The sequence below is a fragment of the Pempheris klunzingeri genome, chromosome 10 (genome assembly GCF_042242105.1).
Source record: "Pempheris klunzingeri isolate RE-2024b chromosome 10, fPemKlu1.hap1, whole genome shotgun sequence".
Taxonomy (NCBI): Eukaryota; Metazoa; Chordata; class Actinopteri; order Acropomatiformes; family Pempheridae; genus Pempheris; species Pempheris klunzingeri.
In genome coordinates, this window is record NC_092021.1 from 4,452,399 (window position 1) to 4,468,185 (window position 15,787).

Genomic DNA, 15,787 nt, shown 5'->3' on the forward strand with positions numbered 1-15,787 from the left:
ACGGTGACACCTAAACCAGCTTCATTTCAAGATTGAAAGATGGTTCAAAGAAAATCTAACTTTTGAACTTAGATTATTTGGTTACACATGTATTAATTGACAGTCTAATTAAGATGTGTGGTCATTATGACCAGCCTCTCAATGTCTCATGTTTTATTGTTGTATCAGTCATGGTTATGTCTCAAGTTGTCGCTGGCAGTGCAATCTGACACCACACTTCCTGTCATGTGGGTTGAGTTTCTCCATCAGTGTTCACTGCAACTGTAAACCACAGATGACAGCTGCATCTTCCTGTTACTGGTAAGTTTGCTTTAAGTTTTGCTAATAGTTTTATTAAATTCTTTACAACCCTCCTCAATTTTAAGTTGTGATATTCTTACATCAATAGCTATACTGTATTTGGAGTAGAAATATGATGTTACTTTCCGCCAGCCAGAGAACGGTTTCACTTTAAAATAATAGGATGTAAGTAACCTAAACGGAAGTTAAGGCGGGTGTGGTACATTTTAATTGCTTAGAAATCTAATTCTAATCTAATCTAATGATTTTTAAGTTATGATTTAGAATTCATGTTATGTACATTTAAGTTACATAGTCTTGCTTTAGTCTTTCGATTCAGTTCAGTACTGCATTTTATGTAAACAAAAGTGTTTATTTAAATCTGTCGTCATTTCTGAGTCCATTGTTAGCAGTGTTGTATTGGGCTACATTATGTAATGTAAGAGTTTATATCCACAATATCCATCATCAAATGCTGCCTCAATATTTATCCATCTAAACTCTCACTTCTCACTAACCAAAAGAAGGAATTAGAATTACCAAAGAAACAAATACCAATATAAGATAAATGCTCTCTGCTCAGCCTGCGTCACAAAGCAGAAATGTACTGATGGCACAACACATCACCGTTCCCTTCTTCCTTTTATGGTGTTGATAGTGTTACACAGGTTGCAAAAAAAGCCTCTGCGTACAGAAAACTTTTTATACTACTAATTTTAAATATGACCAAAACGCTCATTAAGGAGTAACTTGCAGATTCATTTTTTCATTTTGTTGTCTCATCGAGTTCAGTTAGTTCATGTTTTTTATGTATTTCCTGTTTTATTGTGGCTTAAGTATTTTTAGTACTAAGTTTGTTGGTGCCTTGTATTGTTCTTGTACAACAATGAACTATGCCTTTTTACCATCTGTTTGCCTCACGTCGAGCATTTGAGTCCATCTTCTTGGGTGTGCCTCTGGTCGTAACACATTTGTACTTAACCATGTCTGAAAATTACAATTTTAAAAGGTAATGCAGGATTTTATATGTTTTACGGTGTAAAAGCTGAAATTCAGAGGAGAAAGTGGCCCTTTTCCGCAAAGCTCCTGAAAATCCTCTTTTTTTTCAACAAAGCTTTAAATGACGTAACATAGGGGAGTAGGAGGTAGTGAGTCCCAGCAGTCACATTGAGTTAGTGTCTTCTTCAGTAGGTTTTCATTGCATTTCATGTAACATCAAGTTAAATTATTGTGTTTGTGCAGGTTGCAAAAATTGTAACCTGTTAGGACATGGAGTCCATGGGTTTCGTATAGCTGTTTAGCCTGGGTGTGTGTTGTGCAGGTGAAAAGAAGGAACTTCACTGCTTCATCCATTACGTAAAACAAGATCATTTGTGGTGCTCATTTTAGACCGGAAGATTATCTTCCCATCGATATGATGGAGTTTAGGATGGGTTTGGAAGCCAACTAACTGAGAGCAGCAGCTTCTGGTTCTGTCACTGCAGCGGCTAGATGCTGTAAGTAAGAATGCTTTCAAAAATATAAAATTTAAGTCTTTATTTTTTATCAATTTACAAAATGCAAAGTGAGCGAAAATGATGTTGAGATTGGGGGCTTTGTGGGGGACATACTATCACTTCCGGGACACCTTGTTCTTGTATACGCTGAAATGCATAAATGCAGCCCCAAACTTGCAAGAACCTATACTATGCATCACTGTTGCCTCTAGATGCTCATTATTGTACTGCTCTCCAGCCCTTCAACAAACTGCCTTATATTTCAACTTACTGCTGCTACCACCTGCTGTCATTTTTCTGCACCCCAGTTTCTATATTTGTGTGCATAGTTGAGTCACTTGACATGTTTCCACGTCAGAGGTATGGTTTTTTGGCTGCAATTCTTCCATTAAGACCACTTCTGGCTAGACTTCTGTGGACAGTAGATGGGTGTACGTGGGTCCCACTTTCTGCTAGTTCTGAGCTGTTGGCTGTTGGACATCTTCCAATTTCCTTCAAAGGTTTATTACTTATCAATAATGGACAAAACAGTAACTATACAGGGAAAGAAAAACCTTCTCATGCAACACCAAACATACAGACATAACTGACAGTCTATTCTCAGGCATGGAGAGATAACTGCATACAACTGTAGTAATAGGAAAGAAAAATGGATAGCTATGACAAAAATAGATAAATAAAATAAACACACTGACTAAAAAATAACCACAACAAATACTTTAACGTTTAAAAAAACAAATAAATAACATAAATATATATACATATATACAGCCGTTTTGCATAAAGTCACATAAACCCTGCTACGGTAAGCGTCATTTCCGGTTTGTCGGAGCTTTCGTTTACTGTGCTGTCGATAGCGTCTTCGCACTTTTCATGTTAACTGGATCTATTTGATGCTTCACTGTCACGCCTAATCACTAGTTGTACATTTCAGTCTAAAACTAGCACTCATAGGTCGCACTTCCTTTTGGTGATTATCTCGCTATTTCTGTAGTTATATATCTAGATAACCAGCTATCTTAAATAGCTAAAACTTTTATGATGGCTTCTCTCTCTCTCTCCCTCAGTCTCCTGCCGTCTCTTGCTCATGTACAGACAGTGGTGCCCAGCTAACAATGTGGGCTTCATAGACAAATGGCAGTCTTTCTGGGGAAAACCTGGTCTTAATAGAAGACCTACTTTGGACTGAGCTGCTCTCTTATCTAGAAATATGTCTAAGTTTATAAGTCCTAAAACTTGACAATCCAAAGTCGAGACCAGGAAGCAGAGCTGCAGTCTTACACACTTCTCTGCTCCTCCATTAGAACAGTCACCCACCCAACATCCCATAGAGACTGTGTCTGTCCCCCGACCATCCAAATATATTAAGATAAACAGGAGAGGAGTTCTGCATAAAAATCTCATCAAAGTTAATACCACCACTGGCACAGTTAACCAGGATAGGAGAGTTAAATGTGGACTTTTAAACATCAGATCTCTGCCATCCAAAGCTGTTTTAGTAAATGATCTGATGTCAGACCATCATATTGATTTATTGTGTCTGACAGAAACCTGGCTACGCTATGAAGAGTATGTTAGCCTTAATGAAGCCACACCTCCCAGTCATATTAATACTCATATTCCTCGAGATTCTGGACAAGGAGGTGGAGTTGCAGCAATCTTTAACTGCAGTTTAATAGTCCAACTATAACTCCTTTGAAAGCCTTGTTCTTAGTTTTCACACCCAACCTGGAAAACACTATAAGATGTAAGATATTTAAGATAAGATATTTATTTATTGATCCCTCAGTGGGGAAACTTTGCTGTTACAGCAGCTCAAAGGGACAGACAAAAAAATAAATAAATAAATAAAAGCACACAGTTAAGAATTAGAAAAATTAAATAGCAGAATATAATAGAATTAGAAAAATTGAATAGCAGAATATAATATAATATATACAGTGGTAAAAACCTATGTACACAAAAAAATGTAATTACAGAGACAACAACAACAGGGTGAAGTGAAGTGGGGTGAGAATTATTGTACAGTTTATGTTATAGTAAAGTGCACAGGTGGTGGTGGTGGTTGGTGCAGCAGACTATAATGCAGCATTGTACAGTCTGACTGCAGTCGGGATGAAGGACCTGCGGAAGCGCTCCTTCTTTCACCTGGGGTGTATCAGTCTGTGACTGAAGGAGCTGCTTAAGGCCCCCACAGTCTGATGCAGAGGGTGGGAGGTGTTGTCCAAGATGGAGGACAGTTTGGACAAGGTCCTCCTCTCTCCCACCACCTCTATGGGGTCCAGGGGGCAGCCACAGACCGAGCCGGCTCTCTTAATTAGTCTGTTGAGCCTGTTCTTGTCCCGCTCAGAGCACCCCCCTCCCCAACACACCACTGCATATGAGACCACAGATGCCACCACAGTCTCGAAGAAGGTCCTCAGGAGTGGTCTGCTCACTCCAAAGGATCCTAGCCTCCTCAGCAGGTATAATCAACCATAACCAGTCTTAGTTGTTACAGTGTACTGCCCTCCTGGCCCTTACTCTGAATTCTTAACAGAGTTTTCAGAGTTTATATCAGATTTAGTCCTTAGTGTGGACAAAGTGATTATAGTAGGTGACTTTAATATTCATGTGGACTATGATAATGATGGTCTCAGCACTGCTTTTGTCTCACTTTTGGACTCAATTGGCTTCTCCCAGAGTGTAAATGAACCCACTCACTGTTTTAACCACACTCTTGACCTTGTTTTGGCTTATGGTGTTGAAATTGAACAGTTAACAGTTTTTCCACATAACTCTATTCTCTATACTCTATCGGACCATTACCTGATAACATTTGATTTCTTGTTACTGGACTATGCTCTATATGACAGAGAGGTCCTCACCAGATGCTTATCTGACAGAGCTGTTGCCAAATTTAAGGAGGTGATTCCTTCAGTATTTCAGCCAGTGTGTCTCTGTGCTATGGATGACCACTATGCTAATCTTAGCCCCTCCCAAATTGATTATCTGGTCGATAGTGCTGTAGGCTCACTGCAAATGACACTAGACTCTATCGCCCCTCTAAAAAAGAAGTTAATTAAAGATAAGAGACAAGCTCCCTGGTATAACTCCCAGACACGCGAGCTTAAGTGACATTCATGAAAACTAGAAAGGACATGGCGGGCCACCAAATTGGAAGACTCCCATTTAATCTGGCAAGATTGTCTTAAAACCTATAGAAAGGCCCTCTGTAATGCCAGAGCCGCCAACTACTCGTCATTAATAAGAGAAAATAAAAGCAACCCTAGATTTCTGTTCAGCACATTAGCCAGGCTGACAAAGAGCCTGCTTGTGTTCCTTTAGAGCTCAGTAGCAACAACTTCTTTAATGATAAAATTCTAACTATAAGAGACAAAATTCAGCACCTCCTGCCCTCAACAAGGTCTGATCCAACTTCAAACTTAGGAACCATGGAAACAGCTGTTAGACCTGTGTGCATTTGGACTGCTTTTCTCCAATTGATCTTCCTGAATTGGCTTCAATAATCTCATCCAAACCGTCAACATGTCTCCTAAGGTCTATTAGCCAACTATAGACCTATATCCAACCTTCCCCTTCTCTCAAAGATCCAGGAGAAAGTAGTAGCCAATCAGCTGTGTGATTTTCTAAATTCCAATAGCCTATTTGAGGATTTTCAGTCAGGTTTTAGAGCGCACCATAGCACAGAGACAGCACTGGTGAAGGTTACAAACGACCTCCTTATGGCATCAGACAGAGGACTCTCTGTACTGGTCTTGTTAGACCTGAGTGCTGATTTTGACACCATTGACTATCACATCTTATTGCAGAGATTGGAACAGTTCATTGGCATAAAAGGAACCACATTAAGCTGGTTTAAGTCCAATTTCACAATTTAACAATTCATGTTAACAATGAGTCCTCTGTCCACACTAAGGTTGGACATGGAGTTCCACAAGGTTCAGTGCTTGGACCAATACATTTTACCTTATATATGGTTCCTCTGGGTAATATTATCAGGAAGCACTCCATTAATTTCCACTGTTATGCAGATGATACACAATTATATTTATAAATAAAGCCAGATGAATCCAATCAGTTGAGTAAACTTCAAGTCAGCCTTAAGGACATAAAGTCCTGGATTAGCAGCAACTTTCTGCTGCTAAACTCAGATAAAACTGAAGTTATTCTGCTTGGGGACACCTTTTCTAACAACATAACTCTGGATGGCATTACTCTGGCCTCCAGCTCCACTGTGAGGAATCTGGGAGTCTTATTTGATCAAGATTTGTCCTTTAACTCCCAAATTGAACAGATTTCTAGAACTATATATCTACCATCTACGTAATAATGCTAACATCAGACCCATCTTAGATGATGCAGAAAAATTAGTCCATGTATTTGTCACTTCTAGGTTGGACTATTGCAACTCCTTATCAGGCTGCCCCAATAAGTCGTTAAAGACTCTCCAGCTGGTCCAGAACGCTGCTGCTCGTGCTCTTACGAGAACTAAGAGAAGAGACCATATTTCCCCTGTACTGGCTTCTCTTCATTGGCTTCCGGTAAAATCTCCAGGCTCCATCATATCTTAAAAAACTCATAGTTACGTACAACCCCACTAGAGCACTGCACTCCCAGAATGCAGGCCTACTGGTGGTTCCCAAAGTCTCCAAAAGTAGTGCAGGCTCAGGCTCCTCTCCTGTGGAATCTCCCTAATTTCACTCCTATTGTTAGTGCTATAGTCGCTGTTAGTATGTTGGTTGCTGTTTGTGTTGTCTCTCTCTCTCTCTCAGTCCAACCTCCACCCAACACAGACCTTCACAGGAGTTTTTCCTGCCACTGTTGCTCAACATAATATCTGATGCTGCTCATGTGGGGATTCTAGAATCCTTATTTTTGAATTCCTGAATCGTTGGGACTCTCTCTTAATTAAAGAGTTTGGTCTAGACCTGCTCTTTATGTAAAGCGTCTTGAGATAACGCTGTTGTGAATTGGCGCTCTATAAATAAAGATTGATTGATTGATTGGAGGTTTGTGAGGAAATTGTGATACTAAATGTTGTACATAATGCTTGACTTAACTTGAAAAAGTGCATTTTGGGAATATCGCCATCTTCCAATTTCGATGGGAAGTAAGCATAATTTGTCTTTCATCTGCTGCATTCAGTTTCCTTCACCGACCACTGTGTCTACGGTCCTTAACGTTGCCTGTTTCTTTGTGCTTCCTCAAAAGAGCTTGGAACAGTACATCTTGAAACCGTTGAAATCTTTGCCTGGGAGAGACCTTGCTGATACAGTATTACCGTGTGTCTTGTTGCTGTGCTCAGTCTTGCAATGCTGTTCCTTATCCATTACAGCTGTTTTGGTTTCGGTTAATGACTGCGTTTCAACCTACATATGAAACAGATGATCATGAGCACCTGTTTGGTATAATTGGTTAATCATACACTTGACTATGATCCTACAAAATCCCTGACTTTGTGCAAGTATACCTAGAAGAGTTGATGCTGTTTTGAAGGAAAAGGGTTTAGATTTTTCTTCTGTTTGCTCACTTAACATTTTGTAAATCAATAAAAATAAACAATTACATTTTATATTTTTGAAAGCATTCTTGCTTTTCATTTCTTCACAATGAGACTTTTGCACTGTACTGTACATCCCTGTCAGTATCAGTCAGAGTTTGGTCTGATAAACAGGACTGAAAACATAGAATACTGTGAAATTCTATTCTAAGTTTCCTAGTAACATTTTCACAGAAATGTGTTTGGTATTAAACAATACTAAGCTTATCACAAAGTCACCCAGACACAATCCTCCAACCAATGGGAGTTTCTAGTGCAAACCAGTTGACATTGAGGCCATTGTAAGGTACAAACTCTGAAATGCCAAACCATCTGAAGGTATTTGGTATGTTTCGTGGAGTAAATTAACAATTGAGTATTGGTCGATGGAAGGGGTCCTTGCTTCATAATCAGAACAATGAACTGAATGGAAGCCTCAAGATTTTATCTCTGATCTATTGAATGAGAAAAGAAAATGTTTGCTTTTTTGTCATCAGGAAATGGATCAGTGTTTGGTGTTTCTTCTGCTCCTGCTGATGGGTAGAAATGGTAAGTTTTAAAATGATAACATTACATTATTTATTTGCAAATCTTTAAACCTCAACTAACGTCTATTATTTAGGTTCTCTATTAAAAGAATCTCAGCATCTCACCAAACCAGAACCAAAACAATAAATCATTATATCTCATTATTACCAAAACTCCATATTAATTATATGGCATTACACTATGTTGAACATTGTACAAGCAAGGATCGTTTTTTTGATTGTGGAAGAAATAGAATGTGTCCAAGAATGTGTCGAAATTGTGTTGAAATGTGTTGAAATTCTTGAATTAGTTACTTATATCCAGGTCTGAATAGATAAATAGATGCAAAATCTTTTTCATAAACAACAGTCTTTATTGAAGCAATTGGTGAGACTGCATTATAGTTGATTAGATTTCAATTTCTTTTTGCTCGTGTGTGTCACCACACAGCATAATGTGTCTTGTGTACGTTTATGCCTATATGATGAACAACCTGATTGTTTTATTGACTTTTATTGCAGTCACAAAAACAAGTTTTACCTACTCTGTTGAGGGTTGTTGTTCAAGTTTTCAAGACATCAGTTTTGAATTGAAGCATCTGCAGACAATTTCCATACCTGATGTTATTATCCACTAAAGTGACGCATGATATCACATGAATACATCCCTGTTTCTGTTGTCTAATTTATAAAAAAAAAAAGTATTTGTTTATTTTTCAACATCTCTATTGACACAACAAGTTCTAGGTACCTTGTGTATACAGCTTGCGTCTGCAATTACCCTCCTGCTAAGGGGTAGAAGTAAGAAGTTGTAATAAAAAAGTCCAGCTCCTCCAGGATGGCACATCCATACATGCCGTAGCAAGAAGGCTTTGCTGTGCCTCCCAACATAGTCTCATGAGCATGATACCAGGAGATGGGCCGTTAAACAAGGAGAGCTGGACGAGGCCGTAGAAGGGCATCAACCTAGCAGCAGGACCAGTATCTGCTCCTTGCGAGGAGGAACAGGAAGATGACCTCTGGCACTGGTGTGTATGTTTCTGACCAAACTGTCAGAAACAGACTCATGAGGGCCCAACATCTTCTAGTGGGACCTGTGCTCACAGCCCAGCATCATGCAACGTGATTGGCATTCACCAGAGAACACCAGAATTGGTTCACACTGAGCACATGTGACAGACATCAAAGAGTCTGGAGACGCTGTGGTGAACGTTATGATGCCTGCAACACCATCCAGCATGACCAATTTGGCGGTGTGGGTCAGTGATGATCTGGGGATGCATATCCTTGGAGGGTCACACAGATCTCCACGTGCTAGCCAACAGTTCCTTGAATGCTACGGGATGAAATCCTCAGAGCCATTGTAAGACCTTACGCTGGTGCAGTGGGGCCTGGGTTCCTCTTGGTGCAGGACAATCATGTGGCAATAGTGTGTAGGCAGTTCCTGGATGACAAAGGCATTCATGCCATTGACTGGCCCTCATGTTCCCCAGACCTGAATCCAATTGAGAACCTCTGGGACATTATGTATTGTCTTTGATGTCGCCAAGTAGCACCACAGACTTAAGCTCAGTGATGCCCTGATCCAGGTCTGGGAGATGATCCCCCAGAACACCATCCACTGTCCCATCAGGAGCATGCCCAGACGTTATTCAGAGTGTATACAGGCATGTGGGGGCCATACATACTATTGAGTCACATTATCAGTTCCTGTGATGAAATTCATTCAATTTTTTTTAATTTAAATATTTTACTTTGATTTTTGGTAGGATTTTAAATCCAGCACTCAATCGGTTGGTGATTTTGGTTTCCATTGTAATGTGTAATGGAAAAGCGCTATAAGTGTTGAGGTGTTGATCGTCCTACCCCTGTAAAAAAGGACAGCATATTATTTTAGTTTTATAATTTCTGTTGATTTTACTGTGTCTTTATGAGCTGTTGTTGGATACAATTTGTTTGTTTTTCTTTGTAGGATTGTGTCAACAGGAGGAAGTTTGCTCAAAATCTGTGATCAACTCCTGCGATGACTGTATCAGATCTGGGCCATACTGTGTGTGGTGCAAACAGCTGGTGAGAAACAAAGTTTATGTAGCACCTATATATTGCCTCTTCTCAGGTGACATGTCTAAAAATAGTAGCAACACAAAAAATCTATCAACCTATCAAACCTATCAACATACAACCAACAACAACCAACTTTTTAGCTACAGCTACCCAGCTGTAATACTTTAATACTTTTATACTTTAAATACTTTAATTTGAGAATTTATAGTAAAGTGTACTGTAATTTCCTAACTTGCATGTCGCTATACAAGAGAGTAATAATAATATTAAAGTGTACTAACCTGTGTGTTTTTGCATCCTCTTTGTCTAGGATTTCACCAAAGCAGGAGAGCAGGAAGCTGCACGCTGTGACACCAAAGCTCAGTTAATAGAGAGAGGCTGTAAAATGGAGGAAATCATCTCTCCTCAAAATGACAAAACCATTGACAAGGCAGATCCTCTGTCCACATCATTCACCCAGCAGGAGCCTGTCCAACTGAGCCCACAGAAGATTAGTCTGAGACTGCGACCTGGTTAGTGGGATCAGTTAATGCTGACTTTTGATCATTATAGGAATGTGGTGTTCGGTATCTGGATCAGAATAAAGCCAGAGCAGATACCTGTGTGCTCCAGGGGCATTATCTGGACTTGTGCAGAATTTGGCTGGGCAAAAAGTAATTAATTGTAAAAGTCTCACAATTTTTTTCGTGTGTTTGAATATCAATGTCCTTAATCCTAACCCTTTCACATTTTATTTGAGAATTGTATAGACTTACTTTCACTGAATTTTGACTGGAACATTTTCATATTATATATTGTTTTGCATACATTAGCATGTATTTGTTGTTCCTTTAATTTTCATCAGCTTGTTTCTTTTCTGTGTTTTCAGGGCTTTCTACCACATTCAGGGTTTCTTTTAAAAGAGTTCAGGGTTATCCAGTTGACTTATACTACCTGATGGACCTGTCTTACTCCATGAAAGATGACTTGGAAAATGTCAAAGAACTCGGACAAGACCTTTTTGCAGCTCTGAATAAAATAACTGAACATGCTCAAATAGGTAAGATGATTGCAATTTTAATCTGACACCTTGATTCGTCTAAAATACCAATATTTGCTATTTGGTAACACATTAGAATATTACACACCAGAATTTACAGTGTAATTATGTTGTACATAGCACATGTAAGCTGGTTACCAATACAGTGATATACAGCTGCTAATTTAAGCTCTAATGAGCCTTTTACTTCAATATGATATGTCTTTGTACAGTGGTGTGGTCTGAAAAGTTTGATAAACTTACTTTCAAAAAGTACTACCTTGTATATAAAAAAAAACAAGACTTATAAACTAATAGCTGTTTCTGTAACTGCAGGGTTTGGTGCCTTTGTCGATAAGACTGTTCTTCCTTACACTAACACCAACAAGGAGAAACTGCTGAAGCCATGTGATGAGGATTACCAGCAGTGTCAGGCTGCTTTTGGCTACAGACACGTGCTTAGTATGACACCAAGGAAGGATGAGTTCAAAAGAAAAGTGACAGAGCAGTTCATTTCTGGGAACTTAGACTCTCCTGAAGGGAGTCTTGATGCCATGATGCAGGCTGCAGTGTGTGGAGTAAGTAGCATGTCCTGTGTGTAACACAAGGAAAGCAAGCATGAGTTTATGATCAGAATTGAGTTCTGTGGATGTTCTAAAATGTACACTATACCATAACATTAGGTCACTCTCTTACAGTCATACTGCCTGAAAAGGAGTCTTGCTTGGTGTTGCACTTAGTTTGTGATGTAATTGATACTAGATGTGATTTTGATATGAATTCTAAATATAAACATTTGCTGATTATGAACTGTTTGGTAGTGTCTTCCACGTCATACAATTCCTTATTAAAAAGTCAATGAGACGTTGTGACCACACAGTAATAATCCTCTTTCAATATTGCAGTACAAAATTATTCTTACCTGTTACGCCATTGTCTGTAATACAAGAGATCCAGTTATAGTCTGAATTAATAATTATCATAATCATATAATCCTTTTGACACCACAGAAAACAAAACACATGAAGTTCATATAATGCTGCATGACCTACTGTCAATAAATACAGGCATACAAAAAAGATAATTTGACTTTCCTTATAATGCAGTATGTCAGTCACCAAAACAGTCCAGTCCAGTTGATTAAAATGATTATTGTTTACGCTGTCTGGCAAACAAACACACTTATATGTACAGTTATCAAGCATATCTATGGGATGATGTAGCTCGTTTGAATGTAAGGGGAAACATTGAAACTAAATATTGACAGGAGAAAGCAATCACTTTTTGCAAGAAAAAAGGATTATGAACCCATTCTGACCAGAGGATGAGAGTACATGATGTCCTTGTGGGGACAGCAAATCACAGATTTTCAGCATTTTGTCAGTGCCTTCCATCTAGATTCCACCGAGAGTGCTCATTTCAAGGTTATACACAAATGCATACAGTGAAAGCCAAAAATCACTGTGAATATATTTCTCTTGCTTTTCTATCTACATGTGCTCTTGGCAGCTGAAAAATTTTTACTGGCATAATCCTCCACACATATTGTTTAGGACAAGATAGGATGGAGGAACAGCAGTACTCGGCTGATTGTGCTGACCACTGATGCTGGATTCCATATGGCCGGGGATGGAAAATTGGCTGGCATTCTTGAACCCAATGATGAACGTTGCCACATGGAAAATAACCTTTATACCCAGAGCACAGAGGTGGTATGTATGGAATCACATTAGGACATCAACAGTCCAAAGGTCTGCAGTGCCATGTTATTATAACCAATGGATAAAACTATGTAATACATTGATTACAAAAGCCATAAGCACCTTAAATGCTTATTTAAGAGGACTAAACATTGATTGCTATGTGCAGGACTACCCGTCTGTTGGACAACTAGCTTTGCAGTTGGAAAAAAACAACATTCAGCCAATATTTGCAGTGACAAAAAATGTGGAGGTTGTGTACAAGGTAAAAAAAACCCTTTCCTTTCCATACCTCTTTGTATTTATTTATAGAGCACATATTTTATTGTTACTCTTGCTGATTTTTATTTCACCTTGTGTTTTATCCCAGCAACTCTCTAAAATGATTCCAAAATCAGAGGTGGGAGTTCTGTCATCAGATTCTAAAAATGTTGTTCAATTGATTGAAAGTGCCTACAATGTAAGTTGTCAATTCGCCAGCAACAAATATTTCTACTTTTCACTTTTGTGTGCATGTGTATTTATGATCAATACATTTTTTCCTCATGATTTTGTCTATATCTCGCAATCCTCTCAAATGTGCATCAAATCCATGACAGAGATTGTCCTCCAAAGTAACTGTGACCCATGACAATCTCCCTGAAAATGTACGAGTTTTCTACACCCCTAAATGTAAACATGCAGGACCAGCAGGTGAAAGTGAAGGAGTTTGTGACAATGTGTATACAGGAGAGGAGGTAAGTTCTTTTTGTAGTTTATACAATTTTTCATGGTGATGTCAAGTATCAAGTACACACAGCTCTTGTTATGTCAATTTCAGGTTTTAACATTGTATTGGGTGCTCCCCATGTCCACATTGTGATTAAAAAGTTATCCATCTGTTATCCATCCATTGTCTATCCACTTATTCTGGTGGCACCCGTAAGGTAGCCAAGACATCCTTCTCCCTAGCCCCCTCTTCCAGCTCTTCCAGTAAGATCTCAATGCATCAAGCAGTCCGATTGGACACGTTATCCCATCATCATGTTCAGGGTCTTTCACCCAGACTCACCTCACAGTTGGACATGCTACTCAAATGCCCCTTAGCTTCTTTCAATGTGAAGGAGCAACGGTTCTCCACCAAGCTCCCTCCAGATCTTTGACTCAGATCTCAAAGCCAGTCATGCTGTGAACTCATCTCAGCCACTTGAGTTTTTGACATCATTCACTCATCCACTGCTCAAGCTGAGTTCTGTGGTCTCAAACTTAGGAGGATGGACTCTCATCCACTTAACATCCATCTGAATACCAAATAGCCTGTAGTAATTGCACCCCATAGTCCCAGACTACAATGCAGAAGATACATGGATACATGAAGGGCATGGCTTTAAAACTTTAACGTCAACAAAACATCTTTGAATCAGTGATCTTTTTATTTGTACTGTTGTAAAAAATGTATTGCACCTCTGTCTGACTCCTAACCCCAATTGTTCTCTCCAGATTTATTTTGATATCACCGTAATAGCAGGTGCATGTATGAAGAACAAATCTTTCACTATCAGACCACTGGGCATTAAGGACACATTGACAGTGACCTTATCTACAGACTGTGAATGTCAATGTAAAGACCCTCTTGACAGTAGCCATCCACACTGCAAGGACAAGGGAAGAGTCAGTTGTGGTATTTGCAAGTAAGCTCCTACACTTTGGCTGCCACTGAGTTGCTATGCAGTAGAAGTTCCTTTGATTTAATGAAAAGGTTCATGATGTGCTGGGTTTATTGAGTGCATGCATCAGTTATGTATTTGATAGCCTTATGTGTTTAACTACAAACTAAAATAAACAATGTCATTTCTACTAAAGGTTTGCTAGAGGCTAGAGTCTTCAACACGTAAAATCCAGCGTCAGTCAAGGGTTCAAAATCGTGAAAGGACCAATGTTTTGCTTTCCTGACAAGCAATGTCTTGTCATGACTGTCCTCTGTCAGGGGCGATGAAGGACATAGCTTGATGCTGCAGTGCTGTAAACCACTTACTGTCAGTTCACACAAACAATTAAAAACACTTGAGACACAACAGTCCACAACAACCTGACACCACCCCCTGCGATTTGATACTCACAAGTTGGCCAATGGCTTGACCTGGATAGAAAGTTTTATCCATCCAGTGTCTGTACCGCTTATCCTTAAGGATTGCACTAACACACCCAAGCTGTGCTTTAGGAGCAATTGGGGTTCAATGTTTTGCCCAAGGAGATTTCAAAATGGGGACTGTAAGAGCCATGAATCGCACCCACTTTACCACTGAGCAGAAGCAACATTTGTGACTGGCACTTGTGTTTACTACTTCACTACTGATTGATTACTGACAGTGGAAAATGGCAAAAAATCCATTAAGGTGACTAATTAGACAATAAGTTTGGACTCATTTTATTAGATTTCAATTAGATTTTTTAAATTTAAAGTGCATTATAACTCATTAATGTGTTTTTGTTAAGTTTATCGTTTTCTAATTTAATGTTTTAACATCTGTTTAACTTGTCCTTATTCAGCTGTAATGAAGGCTTCGTCGGCCAGTTCTGCGAGTGCTCCATTGGCAATAAAGACGAGCTCTCAATGCGTGCATCCTGTCAGAGGCACAATGGCACTGACTGTGAGGGTCGAGGAGACTGTGTGTGTGGCAGATGCCAGTGCCACACAACGGAGAGTGGAAGCAGTTACCATGGTGACTTTTGCGAGTGCGACGATGAACATTGTGAGAAGTTCCAGAACAAACTATGTGGAGGTAGAGTTCTTATTATCTGCTTTTTTATTATTAGGGCCCGAGCACCAAGCGGTGCGAGGACCCTATTGTAACTGTGTGGGGGAAAATGAGCAAGGGAGGAAAACGTGCAAGTACCCAAGAACCAAGAGGTGTACGGACCTCACAGCCCCCGAGCAGGTAGGCCTCGAAAAAAGACGCGACATGGCAAAAAAACGGCCAACCAGGGGGCTCGGAACATAGTTGAAATTGAAGGAATTATTAGGGCCCGAGCACCAAGCGGTGCGAGGACCCTATTGTAACTGCGTGGGGGAAAAGGGAGGAAACGTGCAAGTACCCAAGAACCAAGAGGTGTACGGACCTCACAGTCCCCGAGCAGGTAGGCCTCGAAAAAATACGCGACATGGCAAAAAACCAGCCAAC

At 39.6% G+C, this 15,787-nt stretch overlaps 1 protein-coding gene across 1 annotated transcript in view; it reads left to right on the forward strand.

Moving 5' to 3' along the window:
* The first annotated feature begins 269 nt into the window (after positions 1-269).
* Positions 270-15,787, forward strand: part of itgb2 (integrin, beta 2) — a 32,151-nt gene continuing 16,633 nt past the window's right edge. Inside the window, exons 1-12 of the mRNA XM_070838605.1 lie at positions 270-300; positions 7,815-7,866; positions 9,817-9,914; positions 10,219-10,420; positions 10,777-10,947; positions 11,263-11,504; positions 12,480-12,638; positions 12,796-12,891; positions 12,997-13,086; positions 13,226-13,363; positions 14,106-14,296; positions 15,156-15,388. Coding sequence (XP_070694706.1) covers positions 7,818-7,866; positions 9,817-9,914; positions 10,219-10,420; positions 10,777-10,947; positions 11,263-11,504; positions 12,480-12,638; positions 12,796-12,891; positions 12,997-13,086; positions 13,226-13,363; positions 14,106-14,296; positions 15,156-15,388 — 1,669 coding nt within the window. The 5' untranslated portion in view covers positions 270-300; positions 7,815-7,817. The remainder of the gene's footprint in view (positions 301-7,814; positions 7,867-9,816; positions 9,915-10,218; positions 10,421-10,776; positions 10,948-11,262; positions 11,505-12,479; positions 12,639-12,795; positions 12,892-12,996; positions 13,087-13,225; positions 13,364-14,105; positions 14,297-15,155; positions 15,389-15,787) is intronic.